The sequence below is a fragment of the Chrysoperla carnea genome, chromosome 1 (genome assembly GCF_905475395.1).
Source record: "Chrysoperla carnea chromosome 1, inChrCarn1.1, whole genome shotgun sequence".
Lineage (NCBI taxonomy): Eukaryota > Metazoa > Arthropoda > Insecta > Neuroptera > Chrysopidae > Chrysoperla > Chrysoperla carnea.
In genome coordinates, this window is record NC_058337.1 from 113,613,950 (window position 1) to 113,626,756 (window position 12,807).

Consider the following 12,807-nt stretch of genomic DNA (forward strand, 5'->3'; position numbering starts at 1 on the left):
TTACTATTGAAGATGAATTTGGTGCAAGTCCGGATTCAAGTCCTGGTTCGAGTGTATTTTTTTCAATTCTCTTTAATTAAGATTACTAGACAAGATATTTGTTAATATTTAGTTTACGCTGTATGTATCATATTAAAAATTATCAATTATAATCGAGAGACCATGATGTAGTAAATAAATATCGTATATATGATTAAAAGTAAACAAAAACAAAAAGTAATAAAAAATTAATGTTTATGAATGATGTAGATATATTAAGGGGGGGAAATAAATCTCCGGAAAGAGCATATATCTCCGGAAAGAGTTTTCAAATAAGTGGCATGACACGTGCTGTTATCTTTCTAGAATGTTGCTCGAACTGTCTCACCTTATAGTTTTTCATTAATTTTTAAAATATTAAAAATACATATTTTTTTTAAAACAAATAACAATTATTTATTATGTATTCGCATTTAAAATGTCCTCAACCTTTTTGGTCAATACACAAAACACAATTCAATATTTTAATTATCATAATTTTCTATTCGATTCGATTATTATTATTTTTTTATTTATTTAATGTAACTTTTTTTTTTTGTTTCATAAATTTTTACTGTACTTTGAAACTTTGTGTAAGCAATGAATCGTTCTCAATTTACATTATTATGTGTTTTATAATTTATTATTATTACTTATAGGGTCAAAAGAATATTTATTCGCGTTGAAATATTATTGTCATTTATAAAGTTATACCTACGCCGGGGTCTATGAAAATAATTATGTCTCACCTGTATGAATAATACATATTTTTTAATTTATTTATTTGTATGACTAAAACTTTGTTCAACAACGTTTTGTAATTTGGGTGTTACTGTTAGAATTAACAAGTTTATATTTGATGTACGAGCGCTAGAGCAATTTTGGATAAAAGGCTTGATATTTTTTTACATGAAGTTTAATTTTAGGGGAGATTGCCCGAATCTATATATTATAAACGCGAAAGTAAGCATGTTTGTTTGTTTGTTTGTTTGTTTGTTACGCTTTCACGCTAAAACTAGCGAATGGTTTTTAATGAAACTGTCCAGCAATATAGCTCATACTTCAGAATAACACATGAGATATAATTTATAAAGATATATTAATAAAAGAAAAAAAATTAAAAAATTAATTTAATTTTACATTACAATAAATTACAGATTTCTGTAAAAATAGTCAATATAAAATATTTCACGGCCATCTTCTCTGATATACTAAATGAATAATTACTATTATATATTTAAAAAAATAGAAAACCATACATACATTTTACCTGTGTAAAACAGTCTTTAACATTATTTCGAGTGTTATAGAAAGGGAATAAAAAGAGCAATCTTTATTTTTAAACCCAGAGTAGCGGGTGGGTATCACTCTAGTATTTAAATAATAAAATGATTTCAAAAGTAGGCTAATAAGCTGAATTTTTTATGAACGTTTCGCTCCAAAATCCAACCATCATCAATCAGGAAATGCTATAAAATCAATTACTATAAAAGCTTTTTTGAATTCCCTCTTTTGATCATACAATAGCTTTGAATTTAATAGATTTTAAAATATACGTAAAAAATTATTTACAACAATTAAGTATGTTCAGAGTCTTCGCTGGTGACGGGAGTGAAGAACTAAATTGAAAGGAGATTATTAAAGGCTCGAAACTTGACTACGATATTATATTCCAATTACCATTGCCATGGCTTCTAGTTAGATAAAAAACTGTTGATACAATGTACTTATTATTTTTACTCTCAGTTCAGAAAATTTGCCGAAATGAATTTTCCATTTTTGCATTGAAAACATTTTTGCTATTGAAATATGTAGGTGAAGATTAAATTGACATTATTTACATAGATGGCACAGTTTTAAAAAGAGACATCTAGTGAATATATTAACAAACTGTCCTGATGTATGCGGGTTTATTCATGTTGTACTGTTTAGAGACTGTGTTGAAAGTACGTACTATTATATGAAGGCTTCTATAGTTGAGAATATTGAACTCATATAGTAGCGACATCTTTTAACAAGTTTTTTGTAGTACTTATTTTTAAAAATGAATTATCACTTTAAAAAATTTCCTTAGAGCAGTTATTTCTAACGTGGTCTATATCTACACCTTGAAAAAAAGATATAGAGGATCGGCAAGAGTAAGGGGTAAACAAAAATCTACTCGGATTCCAAATGGGTGAAGCACAAACCAAGATAACCTCGGATTGAGTAGAGACTAAAATAGAGATCACAACTAAGAGGGTAAATGGGAAAAAGAACTACGAATATAAAAATTAACATTTTTGGCAACGGGCAAACAACAATTATGTCTCAAAATATTGATTTTACATAGGTCAAATTTTCCTGTGATACAAAAGGTATTTGAATAAGATAAATTTTTTAGAGGAATTTATAGAAATTATGTGTAATTATGGTGTAGGTGCAGGGAAATTATAATGTTAGTGTTCAATACTGTCTATTTTCTAAAATTGAAATGTAGTTTCATTAGAGGTGTACAGTTTTTGCTTATGATTTCATGATTTTTATTGTTGTACTTCAATTTCCATACTTTTTGTAGCTTGTGTTAAAGCAACCAGCCGCTATTATTTATATTGTTATTGCAAATCCATTTTGGCAGAACCAAGCATTTTTAGTTTTAGAATTTATGACACAATCTTTTTTTTTCAAAAAATTATTTTAAAAAATAGAAAATCGTTTTTAGACAAATAAAAATTTTTTTATTTAACAAAAAAAAATCACAAAATTTTACATTTTTTTAACAAAAATAATTAACACTAATTTAACTAAAAATATTTTATTTTTTATATAAAAAAATATATTTCTACAATGCGTTTAAAAATTCATACCACATTATTTTTTCCAAATTTAATTTAAATTAAAAAAACATCCCACTTTAAAACATTGTTATTTTCCAATTAAAACCCAAAGGATCCCTAATCAAAATGTGGAATATGACTTTTTAAATTCATTGTATATGTAGACCGTGAGTTCATAATGAATCAAAATTTTTTCACGATTATTTTTGTCTACCTTTTGAGGAGTCACAAAGGTATGTTAGATAATATAGAAATATGAGGTTTTAATCGTAGCTCGAGTGTAGAATTTTGGAAATCGAAGAGTTTTTTCGTCGTTTGTATATTTTGAAAGAAAGTTATTGATAGCACAATAAGTAAACATTCCCGGCAATTTTCAATCTTTTCGAAGGTTGCAAACTTCCTGCACTTTTTTTTTCATCTGTAGGTAACTTTCTTTTAACATTATGCTGCAGATATCTTCTTATCAATCCTCAAAAAGGCCAATAAAAAAATAATGAAAATTTCGTGTCATTATGGCCTTACGGTCTAATTATTTGAATAATAATTATTATGAACATTTTTCATACATGGTTGTTTTTTTAATGATAAATGAAAATTAATTAATGACTTATTAAAATAAATAAACAAAAAAATAAAAAATGATTTTTTGAGTTTGATATCTCAAAATTATTGTACATTATATGTTTTTCTTTAAAAAAAAATTTAAATAAAAGTGAATTTTTTGGCTTTTTTAAATTTTTTTAAAGATTTAATTTTTTTTTTCTTTTTTAAATATATTTTTTTTCTGTTATTTTTAAATTATAATAATGTACTTATGGCGTGAATAACTCCATTTGTTGCTGGAATATTTTGCGTTAAAATTGAATTATTATTTACTTTAACACGTCCTGAAACAGAAAAAAAAGCATTAAAATTAAATTTTTTATTGTAATAAAATAAGTATAGAAGATGATTGGTAAACTTGGCAATTTTCTGCCATACCGGAAAAAATAGTCCGAAAAAATAGACTGTACATTGTATAGACCCGGAGTATTATTACTATAGAAGAGTTGGTTGGGTTCTGAAGCGTTATGCCCTTGCGTTCAAAAATGGGACATTATTACAGAAATTTCTTTTAGTTTCTTTTTTCCGGGTCTATTTTTTCCTAAATCCAAATAAATCAGTTTAGCTGAGTATCTTCAAACTGCATTTTGAAGAAAATTGTAAAGTTTACTAAATTACAAAATATTAGAACCAGATGTTATCAAAAAAATGTACTCTAATAAATTTCAATTTAAAATTGAGAAAAATCAATCGAAAATCAAGTTGATATGATAAAATTTCATTGTCAAATTTTACAAAGATTCAGTCAAAGCCTATTGTATATTGGTGGGAGCGCAGATAAGTGCTTTTAACATATCTATTTATAACAAATCTCTAGGTATATCATTTATCGCAATAGAAAATATCCAAAGTAAAGCCAAACATCAGGGTGGTTTTAAGTTTCGGGGAATTCCTAAATAAAAGAAATTGTAAAAGGGAGTTTCTGGAAAAGCCAGGGAATTCTGAGATCAGGAAAAGAGAGTCTCAAGAGTTGATTAAAACATGAAAACATGATTAGAAATACTGATACTACAAACAAAATTTTGTTATAAGTGTTCATAAAACCCATTTCCAAAAACGAAAAGAGATATCCAGCTTAATTGTAGTGTGTTCAAGACGTAAAAAGTGAGTTTGATTTAGCAAATGACGAAAATTTAACATTTTGTTTCTATTAATTTGGTAAATAGATGATATGTTTTCATAAATTTATCCAAAAGTTTTAAATTTAAAAATATTTCGATATCTGGAGTAATTTTTAAAATATTGCAAATTGCAAATTTTGTTTAATAATTACTTATCTTCTGATATTTTGAAAACAATGACAGATATCGAAGGATTGTATTCTTATTTTCCGTCTACAATCATGAAGTAATAACAAAATTCATCATCAAAGTTGAAAATATGGTACAAATAATTTCAACCACAAGTCCAAAATTGCCTTGGCGATACTACTACCATAAGTTAGTTGAATTATCTATAGATACAAGGATATTCAGCCCATTGATGACCTAAATGTGTTATCATTCCTGCCAGAAGAAGGGGTATTTATCATTGCATTTTTCGTAAAAGTTTCTTGTCGATCATAAGGGTTTTAAAATTAAAAAAAATTGACATATGACAAATAAAATTGATCGTATTTTAATATTATTTTAGATATGATTAATAGATATAGTGATTGTATCGTTGAATTATTCAATGTGTTTCAAGTGTTAGATCTATATAAATCTCTAAAATACCACCTACTTAACAAATAACAGAACATTAAAAAAACAAATAATAAAACCTAAACAAACAATAAAAATATATGTAAAACTTTTACTAAGCTAAGCTAAGCAACATTAGATGTAAGAGAAATTTACATATTCAATTATTATTAAAGATAGACGTATATAGATAGATAGATATAGGATATTTCATTGAAGAGAAATTATTACTAAAGTATATAACAAACAGTTTGTTGATTATTATTTGTATAAATCATCTCCAAAGATAATAATAGGATTGTTAAATAGGAGGTACAGATAATAATTATCATTGATCAAGACCACTGATTTTTATTTATATGTAAATTTTAAATATTCTATCACAAATCAAATATTCAATATGTATTTTTTTATATTAAGATATTTATACCTGAGTGAGAGAGAACGCTATATTTTAGAAGGAGTTATATAAAAATATAGTTCTCTAAATAGAAAACAAACAATTGACTGAGTTAATTATTGAAATACTCTGTATAGAAAGTGTTGAAAATCAGTACATGCATTATTTTTTTATGAATAAGCTAAGAGTTGAAAAAACCTAAAAAATTTTTCGGCCGCCATTTAATTAGTTTTCGATATTTAAATTGAAGTATTTTCTAGAATTTTTGAAAAATATTTGACCACTAGTTGAAACTACCTGAAAATTTTTAACTCTCTATCTTTTATAGTTTTGGAGAAAATGGACACCAAATTTTTGTCCTAATTTGCGCCCTTACGGATAAACTGTGATGTTCACGAAAAAATTTTCAAACAATAGTTGTTTGTTTTTTAAGGAACATTTTTTACGTTTAAACTTTTGTTCTATTTCTAACGGTTTACAAAGTTCGGACCCAAGACCCAATTGACCTATGTTGATCTTGAAAAGCTAGTCTTGTGTATTTCGGGCATAGTATCAATTAACTTTTATTTAAAGATGTATGAGCACGGTAGTGGGGGCACAAATTTAAAAATATACATATTCAATTTTAATGATAAATTATATTATAATTTGACGATATAAGACGAAAAGTAAGAGTAAAATTTTTCTATATCTGAAAATAGCGAAAATTTTGTATAATGATTCAGCTTTCGATATTTCGAAAACCAAGGCACGTATCGAAAAATTTTATTCTTATTTTTCGTCTACATTCATGAAGTTATAACAAAATTCATCATAAAAATTGAAAATAAGATTAAAATAATTTAAACACTAAATCTACCCTCCTCTTACATTCCTTATATGGATGGAGACACTTGGTTTTTTTTTCTATGAAAATGCTTATATGTTTACTTTCTATTAAATAGTATTTTTTAAATTTGTTTTCATTCATTCCAAGTGAAAATTATCAAAAACTTTCAAAATATGTCGTTTTTTGAGATTCCTCCATAAGAGCAATGTATTTTATATCGATTTTCAATGGCATTTTTCTTAAAAATTTGCATGGATACCTACGCTGAAATTTTACCTACATATTCTTTGAGTAAAAGTCTGCCTATTAAAAAATTTGAGCCTTTAAATCAAACATTGTTGTCATGCTTATACATCCTTAATACATTTTAGTTCGATAAATTTTAATGAATTAAAATGTAGAAAATAAATATTTTCCTTGCACCAGCACTGTCTGACTTCGACCTTATAATTTTTATGTCTAATTAAAAAAATAGTCTTCCCTATTTGAGTTTGCAATTTAAAAATTAATAAATCTTTCACTATTGTTAGTTTTTTGCAAATTTCCTAAACACAAACTTGAATAGATTTGTTAATAATGTGAATATTCTCATCTCAATTCAATTATCAATGTTAATTCTGTCATTATTACTAATTAAAACTCAATTGTAAATATCACACGACTTCAATAAAGTATGTATACATGCGTTCAAAAAAATGCGAAACTTTTATATGAATTAACACATATTAGTGTCGCAAATTTTTTTAACCAGGATGTATGTACAAGTTAGAATCAAAAATATTAAAAGAAAAGGATAATTTCTGGCAATTTTTTTGACTGTAAGTACTTAATAGAAGTCAAACTCGCTGCTAATTAATAATTGAAAATATATACATCATACTCGAGAGTAAAATGTTAATTTTAGACTCAATTTTACGGGATTAACAGTTTTTCCTCTAAAATGATTAAAAAACATTCCCTTGAATATAGTTGGATATTTTTTAAGATACATCTTTGCATGTATCTTGGGCAGCAGACAATAAAAATGATGGTAAAATGAATAATGGTAAAATGAATCAAAGGTTATTGTAACATGAGCTATGTTACACTTGAATTAGTTTTACCTACACGACAATATCCTAAGATTATTATTTATGATTATTAAAAAAATGTATCACAAGAATAGACATACATTTCTTAGTCGATCAGTCTACCGAATGTCGTGATGAATAAATTGTATATAGTTGAGATGCTAGAGACACTTTTGAAATAGGGTATTCTACTATGTTTGAAAAAGTCCTTCAAAATGTTGATTTTCTTAATAAAAAGCCACAAAAAAATATATTTCGGGAAAATAAACACGCTTTCTTGACATAAAAATAAATTAAATTTTAAAACTTTTTATTCTCTCAAAGAGGCTGTCAGTCATTTTGGTGACGTAATATTGGTAAAAACAACAGTCTTGTATGTAATTATTATATGTATAAATAAAGTTGATGGTAACATAACCTACAATTTCTATGAAAGCCATCAAAAAATTAGTAATTAATATTATTTTGGGATATTATTTTTGCCTATATGATGTCACATCATGGCGGCTTGTGTTTTAGGGCACGTGATTTATAGATTAAAAATTACAGCTTTTAATTAAGAATGTTCTTTCATGACTCAAAATCAGAATATTTAACTATATTTCGACATAAATTTTAATTTTTATCAAATTTCATAATTTATTATTCACTACCGAAAGCACCCTATTAAGAAAAAATTTTGAGCCCAAAATTCTATTTCATATTTGGGTAGATTTATGGATTGGAGACACTACGACAGAAGTCAAACTTCATTTGCTCTATATTGAAATATTTATACAAATTATAAATATTTATAATTGATTATTTAGAATGGTAATAAATTGACATCTGTGAATGGAAAATAGAACTATTATTGAATTTTAGTACAAGAACGCTATCTGTGAATGGAAAATAGGACTATTGATAAATTTTTGAACACGAGCTAAACTAAAGTTAGACAGTGAGATGAGGAGGCGGGCATTCAAGTTTCGTCAAATTTCAATGTGATGACGTTACATTTTTTTCCGATTCACTCTCTGTATTTCGTTTCGTTTCGCAATAATTGCGCGTAAAGAAGGTTCACTTCTAAATAAATTCAAAGATTTCTTTGATTTGAATGTCCGAAAACTTTTTCCCGCTCTGATTTTAAAGTTCGTAAACTTCTTAACCAGAGCGTATAGACTATATGAGAATAAAAATAAATCTAGGATATTCATTTTATCAACGATGACAATAATTTTTAATTATATATTTCATCCATTCATGTATGCATCTATCATGCAGGTGTAATTACACTATAAAAGTAATAATTATTATATTAAACTACCAAGTAATTTACGCATTAATTAATTAAATTAAATAATAATTATTGTGTATTTATTTGTATTTCATAGAAATATAAATATACACAATATTTAATTTACTTTTTTTTGTGTCCATTGTAAATTACGTCACATTATTGTATTGCCAGATATTTTTATTTTTAATTGACATTAATTATGATGGGAATACGACAATGATTGTCTGTTTTTTCTACCAATTTCATTTGTGTGTAATTTAAAAGAAAATTGCATTTCGACCAAAATTTTTGAGATTATACAAGTAATATTTGTAACTACAATTTGTAGATGCTGAAAAAGTCTCAATAAAGAGATGAAACGTCTAACTGGAATAAATCTTAACTCCATTTTATGCTAATATAAAACTGAAAATGCTTGAAAATTTACACAAGAGTCAGTTATTGAACAGTAATTTAAAACGGACTCGAAATGACCGAAGAATTTTATATATACAGATCTTTGCTTAATTTGCCTGTCTTGCGCTAAAAAATCCGAATGCCATTTATCAATTTTGTATCAGTTTTGCATCTACTATCGATAGAATAAATGGCGTCAAGAAGATACTTGTGTAACAAAATAAAACAATCGTTAAATTGTTATATTTCGAAGTAAACTAGAACGAGAATTATCGGATTTTTCTCCGATGTGTTGTTTTTAACAATTAATGTGAGAGTGGCATCAAGATTTCGACCCAGTTTTCGGATTAGAGATCTGTCATTACACTATATATGACTCTGGGGTGTAAAAATTTGGTCAAAACGACTCGTACAATAAAACTTTCAGGGAAAACAACTCCAGTCAAAACTACTTGGTACAAAAACGCCTCGGTGCAAAAACAACAACAGCAAAATCAATTTGAGACAAAACAACTCCAAAATAATTCTAATTTGTATTGAAAGTGAAATCCAAAGAACGTCTAAGTATTTACATCACAGGATTTCCACGAGCCAAAAATTCCACAGAATCAAGAAGACACGATTAAAGGCATATGCATGATCATGATCAACCCATGAAACAGTGAGTTAACGCAATCATAGGGTTAATGCAATTGGAAAAAACCCACAGGCCCATGCTAACTCGACCCTACTAAAGAAAGGTATGACCTACCCATTATAATAAGCGAGGGAACGCAATTACAGGTCGCAAGCATCGAGTCGAGTTTTTGCATAGAGTTATTTTAATCGGAGCTGTAATAACCGCGTTGTTTTGGTCGAAGTTATTAAAGGCGGAGTTATTCATGACGGGTATCCTATATGCAAAAAAAAAAAAAAAATTTTTTAACTAGGCTGCAGAATGGGGCTGCTTTAAGATCTGTAGTAGAATCTCTTACAAAAACTTCATGTACCTTCTTATATTTTAAGGTAGTACCTACACGAAAGTGATATTCCAAGAATTTCTCAAAACTCAGAATATAAAATATTTAATTCATAATACACTTACTGTTAAAATTAGAAGATGATTTACCATGCCATACATGAGATATTAGCAATTAAAAGTGACGCAATTTGTACGTGTACATGGGAGAAGTGTATAAAAATACACAAATTTACAAATATTATATTTATTTACCAATGAATGACGTCCACCATCTCTATGAAAAACTAATATAATGTAGAATACTATATTTAGAAAATATATAAATAAAAATAAAAATTATTTACCATATAGTTTCGATAAAAAACTTAAATAAATAACTCGTTTTAGCGATGATTTTTGTGGAAAAGATATGAAGACTAATGTTAAAGGCATATGTCATAGTGTGTGTGTTTATATGTATACTAGAAACAGTAGTGAGGAACTACAGTCTTGTGAAAATAATATATGGTATATGTATAATAGTCATAGCACAGTTAATGCACTGAATGATAGTATTAGTCCAAAACTTTTTGACTGGACGGTCTACGGAGGAACTACCTTAAGAGTAATGGTCGGCTTTTGGTCAACTATAATTTGAAATCTATTTTAGTGAATGGTAATGTTATTATATATTAATAAAACAAAAAAATTAATATTAATTGTACCGTCTCTCTAATAATTAAACTTTTTTTTTGGTACCGTTAATAATAACAAAACAAAAAAACAAATTTTAACTCTTAAGTATCACTTTCATTTCGGAGTAACATAAACAAAAAAAAAACTAATAAATTTAAAAAGTAAAAACATGTAACATAATAAAATATGTAACAAACTGTAGTAACTTTTTAATTAAATAATTGAGTAAAAGATATACCTTTAGCTACTTTTTTGTGAAAATCTTCTTGAGAAAAAACACAATAGATTGTAAAATATATATATAAAGAAAGAAGTTTTTACTGTTTAAAAATAAAACAATAGATAAATAATAGTTTAAGAAAATTACTACTTTTTGTGAGTGTATTAAGAAATAAGCCGCGTTGTGACTATGATCCTTAGAGGGCAGACTAATAATTTACTGATCAATTAAGTTATGGTGGTTTTTGATAAATTATCGTAAAATCTATATTCTTAGCTTTGCTTGTTGTCCAAATTTTGTACTTGAACATACAAATCGTAAAAATCTCTTTGAAATCGTTAAACAACTTTTGCTTCGAATAACACTACTTTAACCAACTTGTGATATCATTCGGTAACACGATATGTGGCGCAATCTCAAAGAAAATATGATTTCCGAGTTACAACTAATCTTTTGTGTGGAGAAAAAAATATTCATTTCTGTGATATTTTGTAAAATATTTATATTAAGTATTTTAAGAAAAATATTTATAATATTTGACTTAATGAAGGTACAGTTAAAGAGGTACCGCTCACATTTTGCTAAAACCTCATGTAATGTGTTTCTTCGAAGTCAAATACCATTAGTAACGCATGAGTTAGTGGCGCAAATGTTTCTATTTGTTAATAAACAATAAATTGTTAATTCAATGGAACTGATAATATTCAAGCTGACTTACAAAGTTAATAAATAGGCACCTTGAATTACGTATACATTATACATGTATAATAGTTTTCGATTATTTGACAAACACTTAACATTTACGTCATACAAGTTGCCTAATTACTAATTTTTCAAGTGAACTTTATCATTGATCGTTTCATTGAATTAAAACTTTATTGTCCATTAACAAATAGCAATGTTTGCGCCACTAAATCATGCGTTGTTTTAGTAAAATGTATGCGATTTCTTTCATTTTCCTTTATAAGCCGATTTTTGTAACATCTTTTATCGTACTAATACCTTAGTCATTAATTTTAGGGGTTATTAAGGTTAATCGGACATTTAGACAATGTATAGATAAAAATCTGAATTTTTGATATGTTATTAATTGCTAATTCAAACGCATAAAATAATTTTTTGAAAGATATTTCGTGTTATTAATAATTAAAAATTGAAATTTTAACTTGTTGTGAGTACAAAATGTTGAATTCCACTTTTTATGGATTAAAAGGTAAAAAATTTCTGTTTTTATATATTAAATCGTGTATATTACGTTAAAATGAAAAAAGACTTCGACGCCTGACGAAGACTTCGGAAAAATCTTAATTAAAAAGCTATAAAATTAACGAAAAATTTTGTCCGCCTTAGCACCCGATTTTTGGTGATGTAAGCGTAGATGCAAATTTCTATCAAGGAATTAGCAATAGATTTATGAATAAATAGTTAAAGAAAAGGTAATTTTTTGTTAAGTGACTAACATTATGAAATATTTAATAAATTATTGTTATTATTTGTTTCTTTACTTTTTAAATTATGGTTAAAAATCATTTTACTTGAAAAAGGAAAGAAAATATAAAAATGATAAAAACCATTTAATTATTTCATACAAGAAGAAATGAATTTTTTTTTTTACATATCATTTTGTTGGAAAATAAATAATCACATAATACCTGTATGATGAAACAATGGTTATGTAATGGTTGATTCACACGTTTATAAGTTAAACACACTATGACGTCACATAATGATCTATCCTTAGAATTTAGCAATAACAAAGAGAGTATTGTAAGTTTTTCAAGAAATTGCTGCTTGGTGCTTTTTAAAAAAGTGGAAATCTTGTTCTATCGCATATTATTAACTTCTTATGAAATTTTGA

At 26.5% G+C, this 12,807-nt stretch overlaps 1 protein-coding gene across 1 annotated transcript in view; it reads right to left on the reverse strand.

Moving 5' to 3' along the window:
* Window positions 1-3,632: 3,632 nt before the first annotated feature.
* LOC123293668 overlaps window positions 3,633-12,807 on the reverse strand; it is a 28,687-nt gene continuing 19,512 nt past the window's right edge. Inside the window, exon 6 of the mRNA XM_044874556.1 lies at window positions 3,633-3,721. Within this exon, the coding sequence (XP_044730491.1) occupies window positions 3,633-3,721 (89 nt within the window). The remainder of the gene's footprint in view (window positions 3,722-12,807) is intronic.